Genomic DNA, 12853 nt, shown 5'->3' on the forward strand with positions numbered 1-12853 from the left:
CAAATACTCTCATGAAAATATTCGGTCATTGATATCACATATCTTCAAACTGTCTCTGGTTTCGAGGGACTGTCCCTGATTTGGAGCAATGTCCCTTTGTCCCTCATTCCTCCTCATTTGACCCTCATTTTGGTCTGATCCATATAGTTGTATATAAAACACACTATTTATCTTTCAAAAAGTGTTTCCCAGTGCTAAACCTTTAATCCAATTTCTAAACCGCTGCATTTGTACATTTTAAAAGCCAATATAAAGGATAAATAGTGGTAAAAAAAAGCACTTGTGGAATTAATTAACCTTTTTTTAACCTTTTTTGGGGGTTAATTCTCCTTTAAGGGGGTGTGACAGGGGGTGTGCCCTTCACCTACATACATTTGCTAGTAGGTGTCCCTCATTCCCATCTCAAAATGTTGAGAGGTATGACATCAGGCAGCATCACCAGCCAGATTGTTTACACTGAGCAGTTTGCCCAGGAGTGGTCAGTTGCAGCAAGAGTCTTTCAGCCACAGGATTGTCATGTGGGGGTCGATCATTAGGTTATTGTCAGCAGATCATCAGGCATCATTCATAATAAGTTATGATGGATCTACATAACTACACATGTTGGTTGATGTTGGATTTTCTTATGTTTTTATGTTTATTTACATTTTTAGTGAATGAGTAAAAAAATTGACCTCCCCAAAAATGTATACTGTTTCCCAGCACACTCAGTGGCCACGAAACTCCTACTGAGTGGCTGAGAGAAATATGCATTTTTATAACTCAGTTTGACTGCAACTCATCATACTAATGCCAAAGGTACTAGTGACACCTACTGGCAAAAGGGAGAAACTACAACCACACTAAGCTTAGGGGAAAACCCAAATGATTGCAAAGACTGCAAATCAACCAGTTTAACTACAGCCCATAGCAAAGCTAAATTTACTGGTAGCCCCAGTTTTAGACATGGGTCATATACATATTTTTCATTTCACAGCACAGATAGCAACAAATTCCAACCCATCATCCCTGTTTTTACTAATCCCTCTGTCTCCATTTTGTGACACCATGTTAACAGGAAAGGCAATTCATTCAATTTTGCCCGGTGGGTACACCGGCTGAGAAAATAAAGAGTTTCTATCCTTTCCCACTACCAATTGTTTCTTGATTGATTTGGAAGTAAAGTAAAAAATTTTTAAAAATTGATTACTTAATATTACAGGATGCTTATATTTACATTTATTTTTAAGGGGAGTATGCATTCTATTTTTGTAAATACTCTCTGACACCAAAATTTACACTGTTTGGGATGATTGCCTCTAAAGTTGCAACACACCACCAAATTCCCAAAGCTATTTGTTCTTCCTGCAAGAGTTGGGACAAAAAATGTTGATGCTGAACACTAATGAAAGTCCAAATTAAAGTTTTACTTTAAAAAGAGAAGAAAACCAGTACACATCTTCTCCCCTTTGATGGAAGGTACAGATCTCCCTATTCAGAACCCCAACCAGTCAGCTGGCAATAGTGCTGTCTGTTGTACTGACATTTAACATCTCTCAATGGGATACCAGGCCAGGAACCTACACTGTGTAGTTCATTTGGGAAAACTGTGGTTGGCCATAGCATAAAGTAGAAAACTAAGAAGAGGTATTAAAAAAACAATTCAGTAACAGCGATACATAGTAGCCTAGCAGCTCCTAGTAGTAGTACTATTCAAAATGCTGATCAGTGGGAATCAGGAGCAAGGTCTATAGCCTCAGGCATTTAGAATACATGTCACTTACCAAACTCATGGGGAAACTCCTCACACACAATGGCGATAGATGTACTCAGCCCTTGCAAAGGAGATAATGTAAATGAAGCCCCAATGGCGAGCCCATCAATAAAGTTATGCAGGGCATCACTAAATGTTATCATCCATGCTAATGTTCCAATCTCCTTCATTGGAGTCCATTTCCTTATTTTGCAGCAACATTTTCCTTCATCTGTTTCCTATAAGGAACAACACATGTCAGTGAGAACTACATCTTATAATATGCACATTAAAACAACTTTCCCTACCTTCTTCTATCCAGAAACAACATGATTATTTGATTGTCAGATTTATTGCTGATTCTCATTAAATAAGGAGTACCCTTTTTTCTGGTAAAATATGTATTTTCTTCTACAACTCCGGAGACAAATGCTACATTGTATATTTGATCCATACTATAAGCAATTTAAACCTGTGTTTCTAATATAGAGGATTTGTTTGGCTTACCATTCCTTTAATGGGCTCTTATAAAAGATGGAAAGTGCAAATAAAAACTGACAAAAACAAGGAGGTACCATTTATAAAGCCACCAAAAACCAACTACCAGTTGGGATTCTTTAAAAAATGTTACATTTATATTTGCATAAATTGAATAAGTAACTGAATTTGTATTAATATCATCCTACTGAAACCACTTGCACATCACCCAACATGATGGGAAAAGAGCAATTAAGGTTCTGATGAACTGCATAGTATTGTATCTTAGGCTATAGGTCAGTGATGGCGAACCTTGGCACTCCAGATATTTTGGAACTACATTTCCCATGATGCTCAGGCACTCTGCAGTGTAGTGGAGCATCATGGGAAATGTAGTTTCAAAACATCTGGGGTGCCAAGGTTCGCCATCACTGCTATAGGTACACTAGCCTACCCTGATCGCGGCTGCGAGAAAATGCAAAACGCAACAAAAATGCAAATCACATTGTTCAGTTTAGGTTGGTGTAGGTCCCAAGCCATGCATTGAGTAACTGTAGTGCAGACTGCAGAGCAGTAATAAAACGGTATGCATTTGAATTGCACATTTACCTTTTGCCTGGAGTACAGCTTTAAAATTGCATTTCACATTTCTTGTAAATTCCATAGTAAGTATATTCAAATGCAAGAGGATCCCATGTAGATAGTTCATCATCTGCACTAAACTTGTTGAACCCATACTCACTATATATATATATATATATATATATATATATATATATATATATATCAAGTTTTCTTTATTATATACACAATTACACAATTGTAGGAATCAAATACACCAAATATACAAGCACATAAATAAAAGGTCAGCAGATTTTTTACAGAAAAATGTGCAATGATTGCCAGTAAAGGGAATGTAAGCCAAAGGAAACGAGCCTTGTAAATGTTTTTGGAAAAAAAAAAAAAGATATATAGAAATACAAGCTTACAAGGCTAAGACCTTTCACACAATATGCCAATATTGGTTTGTTCATGACGTAGATTCTTTATATGTGCTGTACAATGTATTGCTGCTACAGCAGTTTCTAATAGTATAATTAAACCTGACATTTAGCAACACATGTACTATGCTGTCAAAATGATATAAGCTATAAAAAGCATCTTAACACCTTCAAGTATTTTAGTGGTTTATTGCAGACAGCATTTTGTCAGCATTAACCTAATCTACTGTAAAACTTTAATTATAATGACTCTCAGGATCTTATCTTTTTTATTGTCAAATGTAAAAAAAAAAGTTGCTGATAAAAGGTGTATACTTTACTGAATACAAAACTAGACACCCTGAGAGCCGGTTCACACAGGGGCAACACGACTTCCAACGCGACTTTTGGAGGCAATTTGGACACGACTTGTTAACACGACTTGGGGCGACTTACAACACGACTTTAAGTCACCCCGGGCCAGGCGACTTTGGCTGTGGCCAATCAGAGAATAATGAGCTCTCAAGGGGGAATTCCACGCCAAATTAATTTTAAAAATCCGGCATGGGTTCCCTCTCTGGGAGCATACCAGGCCCTTAGGTCTGGTATGGATTTTAAGGGAAAACCCCCCTATGCCGAAAAAACGGATTATCGGAATCTGTTAACCCCCTTTAATAAGGGGGCCCCCAGATCCCGGCCCCCCACCCTATGTGAATGAGTAAGGGGTATATCGTACCCCTACCCCTTCACCTGGAGGAAAAGTGTCAATAAAAAACACAACACAAGTTTTAAAAGTAATTAATTAATCAGCTCAGGGGGTCTTCTTCTGACGTCGGGGGTCTTCTTCTGACTTCTCCGCTCTATTCGGCCTCTTCTCCCGGGGTCCGGCCTCTTCTCCCACTTTCCGGCGTCTTCTCCAGGGCTCCTCCACTGTCTTCTTGGAGCTCTTTTACTAGCGGAGGAGCCCGGTCTCCTCCATCCTCTGTCCTTCTTCCTTCTTCCCTCTTCTTTCTTCTTCCGATGTTAACATGGTGCTATCTTCTGCTGTACTGGCTTGTGCAATGTGCGCGGCGACTTATATAGGTATAGGGCGTGGTCACGGGGTAATGTCACACGATGACCCGCCCCTTTATGACGTCACAGACCCAGCATGCCAGGGACTCGATGTTATAAAGGGGCGGGGTCACTGTGTGACATCACCTGGTGACCACGCCCTATACCTATATAAGTCGCCGCGCACGTTGCACAAGCCAGTACAGTGGAAGGCAGCGCCGTGTCAACATCGGAAGAAGAGAGAAGAGGGAAGAAGGAAGAAGGACAGAGGATGGTGGAGATCGGGCTCCTCTGCTAGTAAAAGAGCTCCAAGAAGACAGTGGAGGAGCCCGGGAGAATACGCCGTAGAGCGGGAGAAGAGGCCGGACACCGGAAGAAGAGGCTGAACAGAGCGAAGAAGTCGGAAGAAGCTGATTAATAAATTACTTTTAAAACTTGTGTTGTGTTTTTTATTGACACTTTTCCTCCAGGTGAATGGGTAGGGGTACGATGTACCCCTTACTCATTCACATAGGATGGGGGGGCCGGGATCTGGGCCCCCTTATTAAAGGGTGCTCCCGTATTACGATAAGCCCCCCACCCCGCAGACCCCGACAACCAATGGCCAGGGTTGTCGGGAAGAGGCCCTTGACCTCATCAACATGGGGACAAGGTGCTTTGGGGTGGGGGGGCTGCAGGGCGTCCCCCTTCCCCGAAGCACCAACCCCCCCATGTTGAGGGCACGTGGCCTGGTACAGTCCAGGGGGGTGCTCGCTCATCCCCACCCCCTTCCTGACCGGCCAGGCTGCGTGCTCGGATAAGGGTCTAGTATGGACCTTGGGGGGACCCCCACGCCGTTTTTCCGGTGTAGGGGGGTTCCCCTAAAATCCATACCAGACCTAAGGGCCTGGTATGTTCCCGGAGAGGGAACCCATGCCGGATTTTTTAAATAAATTTGGCGTGGAGTTCACTCTCGAGAGCTGATTATTCTGTGAGAGGCGACATTGTTGCCTCAATATAGATGTAGATCCGACTTGGAGGCGACTTCCATTGAAATCAATGGGTACCAGTCACCTAGAAGTCGGATAGAAGTAGTACAGGAACCTTTTCTGAAGTCAGAGCGACGTCAGTAGTGTGCATTAAGACGGCTCTCATTCACTTACATTGATTTTTACATGTAGCTTGACTTGAGGCGACTAGGGGCGACCTGAAGTCGGATCATGAGTTGCCCCTGTGTGAACGGGCTCTGAGAATGCTGGTAGACAAAAAATGTGAAGTAGTGAAATAAAGTGGGATTGGCAATTTTTTTTCCATAATACATTTTTATTGAGAAAAAAGAATATTTTTCAATGTAACAAAAGACATTACAGCAGTGTGCAGTTACAAAAAGAACAAATTTGAATGTAAAATCAAGAAAAAAAAATAGTCACAGGACCACTGGTCCCCAGCATAAATTAGTCAGGTCTCAAAACTAGAGTATGACGAATCTGTATGAAAAATCTGTCAGTCATGTGAAAAACTAAATGTTTAAAGAGCCCAGTTAGTGAAGCCATTATAAAGGAGAACACATAATAAAGATCAAACCCTGTTACCCAAAAAAGCGGTACATGGAGGCTTAATAAAGACTGGGTACAAGGGACAATGCCTTGCAATCCTAGTTCCATGGAATTTTGGGTGACCAGCGAACAGAAAAAAAAGGGGGGTGGAAACCAAGGGAGAGAGGAAATGGGGGGTTAGAGTGGGAAAGAGAAAGGAAAAGGGGGAGAGGGGAGAAAGGGTGGGCATGGAGAAGAAGAGAAAGTGGAAGAGAGAAGAAAAAGAAAGAAGGAGGTGGAATCCAACTTCCCAGGGGGCCACGGAAAGGTAGTTAGATATACCTGGCTGGCCAGTGGGAATAGCTATTAATGCCATTACAGAGCACATTTGTGTTAGGAAATGTCATAAATAAAGCTGAAGAGGTCTGCAAAAGGTCTTGATTTTTAATCATTGATGGTAAAGTGGTTTTACTATGGAAGCTGTGCACTGTATTGGTTCAAACATTTTTCTTATTAGCTTTTATGTCTTGTTTTATCAGAGGTGTTGGCCAACCATGAACCTGCATGTCCTGCCCAGCTCCTGAAGAGAAGGAGTTAGACTGGATTCACACCTATGCAGTTCTAGTGCTTTTTGCATTTTGCAGACAGTTTCACTACAAAACGTGTTCCATAGAAAACCATGTTAAATGGATTGTAGTGCAAATCTGCAAAATGCAAAAGGCACTAAAAATGCATAGGTGTGAATCAGGCCTCATGTTAAATTCAGTCCTTTTAAATTGTCTTTTTAATAGTTTTTTTGTTGGTGGGTTTGTCTGGATGAAAACTCTTGTTGCAATTGAATGGCTGACTTCAGCAAAATTATTGCTGCAGCAATGACTTCTGGCTTGTTTAACCGCATGCCGACCAGCCGCCGCAGTTGTACTGCGGCAGCATGGCTCGGCTACGTGAATCACCGTAATGCTATGTCGCTCCCCGAGCCGATGCGAGTGGCCGGCGGTCTCGATTGCCGCCGGGCTCCTGCGATCGCTCGGGGCACACAGAGAACCGGCAGCTGTGGGTAAAAACACACAGTTTCCGGTTCTCTGAGCAGGGAAATGACAGATCGTCTGTCCATACAGAGTATGGACAGCGATCTGTTAGTTTCCCTGTCCAGTCCCATCGCCCCATCAGTTAGAACACAAAATAGGATACATATTAACCCCTCCCCTGCCCCCTAGTGTTAACTCCTTCACTGCCAGTGACATGTTTACAGTAATCAATGCAATTTTAATTGCACTGATCCCTTTATTAATGCCAATGGTCCCACAAATGTGTCAAAATTGTCCAACGTGTCCGCCATAATGTCGTTGCCATTACTAGTAAAAAAAAAAATATTAATAAAAATGCCATAAATCTATCCCCTATTTTGTAGACGCTAAATAGTCCAGGGCTGAAGTGGTTAAACACATATGCCTTGCATCCTAATTACTGGACAAAAGTTTTTAGATATGTTTTTTTTTTTACTAGTGAACATTATCTTTTTGTCCCTATGACTGTTTTTAATAGAACTAATGTTGTTGGTTCAGCTCCCAAGCACAGCAACTACCTGCCTTGAGTTTGCATGTTCTCTCTGTGTCTGCATGGGTTTCTTCCTGGTACTCTGGTTTCTTCCAACACTTCAAAGACATGTTGGTAGGTCAATTGGCTCCTGTCCAAATTGGCCCTAGTATGTGTATGTATGAATATGAGTTAGGCACACACATAGGGACTAATGTGAATGTACAATAGTGTGAAAGTCCTGCTTAAATTGATGGCACTATATAAGAACCTGTAATAAATAAATTGGTATAAGCCAAGCATGGCCTCTTACCAGAATATGGAGTTAGACTGGATTCACACCTATGCAGTTTTAGTGCTTTTTGTATTTTGCAGATTTGCACTACAGTCCATTCAGCATGGTTTCCTATGGAACACGTTCTGTAGTGCAAATCTGCAAAATGCACAAGTCACTAAAAATGCATAAGTGTGAATCCAGCCTAACTACATATTCTGGTAAGAGGCCATACTTGACTTGTACCAATTTATGTGATGTAATGTTGTTGTTTGAGAGGTATAGGATCTTTGGTATACATGGACCCTCTTCCCCCATCCTCCTCAACAAATATTATTATTTATATGCACATAAGGATTCCACACAATGTATGCTAAGTAGGGGTTTAATTAAGTACCAAAATAATAATGATTGCTGCTTTATCTGCCACTGTTATAGGGCACTGAACAAGAATGCCTTTTAAAGATAAGGGCCCTTTGATAGGAAAACTCATTTTCACCCCACCTGTATTCAGAAATTTGGAAATACATGTAACATCTCGGATTTTGGCCCAAACTTGTCTAGCATACACACGTTAGCACAAAGTTGTCGGAAAATCCAATCGTTCTGAACACGGTGACATAGAACACGTACGACGGGAATATAAATGGGCCAGTAGCCAGTAGCTTTCATCTTGTCATTTATTCTGAGCATGCGTGGCACTTTGTCCGTCGGAATTGTCTACACACGATCGGAATTTAAACAATCGAAATTTAGAAAATTTTAGATCCAGCTCCCAAACTTTGTGTGTCGAAAATTCAGATGGAAAAAGTCTGATGGAGCCCACACACGATCGGATTTTCCGACAACACGATCTGATCGCACATTTTCCATCGGAAAGTCCGACCGCGTGTACGGGGCATTAGAGTCAGCCAATGCAAAAAGATATATATAAAAAAAGATATTTTAGAACCAAAAGAATATTTATGTCCTCCAACATGCACAGCTTTTTAAAATAATGTGCCTTCCTAAGGTTCATTTATTATTCCAAGGACCAGATTCCAATAATCAAAATTTCAAGGTCCATGGGTCAAGCTAAAGGGAAATGCTAGAAAGCTTTTGTTGATCAGAGACCGCAACCAATTAGCTGCATCTGCTGATCAGTGTATTCTGGCAGTGGTCGATGAAGGAGTATGTTATTTATTTATTTTTTATCTATGGCCAGCTTTAGGGAGACAGTCGTTAATACATGGCTTTGCAGAGGTACTTTTTTTGCGGTATTGTATTTCAGGAGTTAAAGAGGAGCTCCAGCCCCCCCACCAAAAAAATTAAAAGTCAGCAGCTACAAATACTGTCTGACTTACCTGTCCAGGGATGCCGCAATGTCGGCACCCCAGACATTCCTTGTAAGGGAAACCGGTGGTTCCCTACTGCTAATGCGCAAAGTGTGCTGCACTTTGTGAATGGCCCGCTCTGGGAAAGGAGGAGGGGGTCAAATTTCTGGGGGGCCTCCCAGAAGTGGGGACAGGTACCTGCTAAAAACAGGTACCTGCTCCTCCCTTCCCTTGGAAGGGGCTAAATTTGTCATTGGGGGGGGGGAGCAAACAAGTGCAGCTTCCCCTTTTTGGGTGGAGCTCTGCTTTAATCCCTTTTTCTAATTGCCATAAAATCAGGAATAATTAAAAATAGGAAAACATGTTTTTTTTTTTTCAGTTTGACCAGTTGAGTTTTAAAACAACTAATGCAAATGTAATAGTCATGTTAAAATGATTTTTCTGGTGCAACATAGGAATTAAGTAATTTCCAAATAAAAGAAATCTTTTTTTTTATTGTTTCTATGCTTTTTTTTAAATAGCATAGAAAAATGAATAAACATAACAAATTTTGAGTATGAGCAATAAAAAAAAAAATATTTGTATGAGTTATGTAGGGATTAATCAAGATAAAGATTTTTTCCTTTTTACGTTTTACTTTTTGGGTTTCTGCAGCTAATGTAAGGTCTCACACACACTGGACATTGTGTGTTTTGGATACACATTTGTGTTCCAGCTCCTGCATGTTAGCCTGTTTGTTTAGTTACACTTGTTATGTTAGAATGATTCTGGTTTTGCAATTCATTTCATTTTTCGTTTGGTTTTTTGTTTTCGTTTCAAAATTTTCATCTGTATTCAAATTAGATTTGAATTGAAAATATTGAATCAAGTCAAATTCAATTTGATTGAATGCAGTTAAGCTGCGGCTACTGAAGTTTTTAAAACCTAGAATTATAAGATCTAAATCAAATCTAAAATAAAGAATTGTTGCAGAAAACAAAATCGCAGCATCCATGGCCAGATTAAACCTTTTAAAAAAAAAGGATTGAAGGTAACATTTAAAAAAAAAAATTGAAGGGTTCTAGGTTATAATAAGGCATATACTGTATGCTGATCAGGGAAAAAGGAGAGGTTTCGGGAGCTTAAGGAGGATGTTACATGGAAGTAGAAAAACACAGTAACAAAGTATTTAATAGAAAACAGATTACAAGGACATTAAGTAGTGTATGTGTGTAGTAGAGCTGGGTGATTTTCTCCAAAAAAAAAAGTCAGCGTTTTTCTTTTTTAAAAACTCGATTCACGATTCGATTCGTTGAAAGAAGAATCTAAAAAATCGATTTGCTGAAAATTTGAATTGATTTGACCTCTCAACTTGATTCAAGATTCAAATCATTTTTTTCCCCAGCCCTTATTGTTTAGTACCACTTTAAGCTTGGGGAGAGATACAGTGTATCCAAAACATATCTTTTTCTATATAAGTGCTGCCTTAGTAAGATTGACTTTAATGTGAATATTATTATTTATAGCATACATAATTAGTTTAATGACAAATATCTGATTTGTTTTACCTTTGAGATTACACTGACTTGATCAATGTTGACAGCACCATTGGCTTCTGTTATAGCTGAATTTCCATATATGGTGGTTCCATTGGTAGTTTTACATTTTTCATGATCAGTATGAAGTTCCTGTGGTGGTTTGTCAATTTCTAAGTGTTTATGAGGTCCCTGTGATAAAAACATTGGGTATATTAGTTAGGATTTTCACTGTTAGGGGCAAAGTAGCCAGTTCTTTCTTAAGACAATTTCATGTAAGTAATGGTATAACCAGTTTCTTACTTCACCATAGATGTTCAGACTCATTTTCAGTATCCTCTCAACAAACATGAGAATGTAGAATCCCCCAAAAATCGCCACTGCTTTTGAAACGTAATTATCATGTTTGGGATCAAATCCAAATGCCTGCAACAAGATACACAATTGTACACTTAAGATTCCACTGTAGTGTATCAGCTTTCAGACTATATCAGTGACCAATTGTCATGCGTGCCTAGAAAGTCTATAGTACATGCATACATTTGGGCTTATTGATAAAAAAAAAAAAACATTGCAATAGCAGTATACAAAATAATGTAACCAATAACATATTAACCCTGATCATTTTACAACCATATAACTGTTGGTTGCTATATGCTACTTTTTCATTAAAACATTATTCCAAACACATTAACAAGCCTGCTAATGTGTTTGGAATATTTATATATATATATATATATATATATATATATATATATATATATATATATATATATATATATATATATAGTATAAATCCATCTGCTATTAAGCAGCCGGAGTATAGGCTCAAATCGCAAAGCTTCACAAGTCGATCACCCAACGTCTGGACTAAAAACATAGGGAAAATATGTTCAGTATGTTTTAAGAGATAATTGGGGACAATGTTACAGCTATCAGCTCAATGTTACAGTTATCAGCTCAAAGAAATGTTGGCAGAATCTATTTTTTTTTTTTTTTTACAATTATTGAACAGATATGACCAAATAGACATGTGCAGAACAAAAGAAAAAAAAAAGGTTGTCTCATTTTGGATAGATTTGTTAGGTTAAAAATGTTGTCTAGTTACATTTGTTATGTTAGAATGATTAATTTTTGTAATTTGTCTCCTTTTTATTTTGTTCTCACTATCGATTTACATTTTTAAGCTGTATTCTAATTTAATTTGAATCGAAAATATCAAATCAAGTCAAATTTGATTTGAATTGAATGCAGTTAAGCTGCAGCTGCCAAAGTTTTTAACAATTAGAATTGTAAGATTTAAATCTAACAAAATCACATCAATGTAAAAAAAATTGAAGGGTCCTAGGTTATAAGGCAGATACTGTATGTTTATCTGGACACAAATGCTAAAAATATGCATTCACCAGAAAAACTGACTGATTTTTAACATGTTAAAGGGGTTGTAAAGTCAGTAGGTTTTTTATCTTAATACATTCTACAAAAGCCTTCTGTGTGCAGCAGTCCCCCTCGGCCCCCTAATACTTACCTAAAGGTCCATCTCTGGCCAGCGATGCCCACTAGTGTCTCAGCTGTCCGAGACTCTCCCTCCTAATTGGCTGAAACACAGCAACGGCACCATTGGCTCCTGCTGTTGTCAATCAAATTCAGTAAGCTAATCAGGAGAGAGAGGGGACAGGGCCAGGCCGCGGTTCAGTGTTTGAATGGACACAGGGAGCTATGACTCGGCTCAGGTGCCCCCATAGGAAGCTGCTTGCTTGGAGGGAGGGGCCAGAAGAACAGAAGAGTGGTCCAAGAAAAGGAGGATCTGGGCTGCTCTGTGCAAATCCACTGCAACAGAGGAGGTAAGTATAACATGTTTGTTATTTTTATAGGAAAAAAAGGAGACTTTACAATCACTTTAATCTTTTTTGTTTTAATAATACGGTTTATTCAGAATATATGAAGTGTTCTAAGTTATAAACTGGACTGCTGGAGCAATTTGGATCATAATCTATTGGAGTTTTTTGCCTTCCTCTGGATTACCTGTGGGTATAGGCTAGTGTAAATAAGGTTTTCTAGTGTGTGTGTTTGTGTGTGTGTGTTTTTTTCCTTTAATGGCTGAACTGGGCGGACTTGTGTCTTTTTTCAACCAGATTAACTATGTACAGTAACTATGTATATAAAGAAAATATCTGATTTTTTTTTGTATATGTAGTATGAATGCTGTCAAATATATATATGTTTTACTTATTTGTTTTTATAAATTTAAATAAATGCAAAGTGAGTGAAAAGAAGAAAAAATAAAAATAAATACCATTTGGCTTCAAAACAGCACCAATTCTTTTAAGTACAATAATACACACAGTCCTTGAAGAAAATCAACAATAGTCAGCGGGCAATATGTTTAAATTTTAAATTAGTTTTCGAATTCGATTGAAATTTAAATAATTTGTTATTTAAGACTAATTGAATTTCGTT

At 39.0% G+C, this 12853-nt stretch overlaps 1 protein-coding gene across 1 annotated transcript in view; it reads right to left on the reverse strand.

Moving 5' to 3' along the window:
- Nucleotides 1-12853, reverse strand: part of SLC39A8 (solute carrier family 39 member 8) — a 77636-nt gene that overhangs the window by 9464 nt on the left and 55319 nt on the right. The window contains exons 5-7 of the mRNA XM_077476633.1: nt 10697-10819; nt 10427-10585; nt 1764-1971 (exon numbers count right to left, since the gene is read on the reverse strand). Of these exons, the coding sequence (XP_077332759.1) occupies nt 1764-1971; nt 10427-10585; nt 10697-10819 (490 nt within the window). The remainder of the gene's footprint in view (nt 1-1763; nt 1972-10426; nt 10586-10696; nt 10820-12853) is intronic.

This window comes from Lithobates pipiens, unplaced genomic scaffold (genome assembly GCF_037356315.1).
Source record: "Lithobates pipiens isolate NorthernLeopardFrog02 unplaced genomic scaffold, aLitPip1_a1.2 Scaffold_13, whole genome shotgun sequence".
In the NCBI taxonomy this organism is placed as follows: Eukaryota; Metazoa; Chordata; class Amphibia; order Anura; family Ranidae; genus Lithobates; species Lithobates pipiens.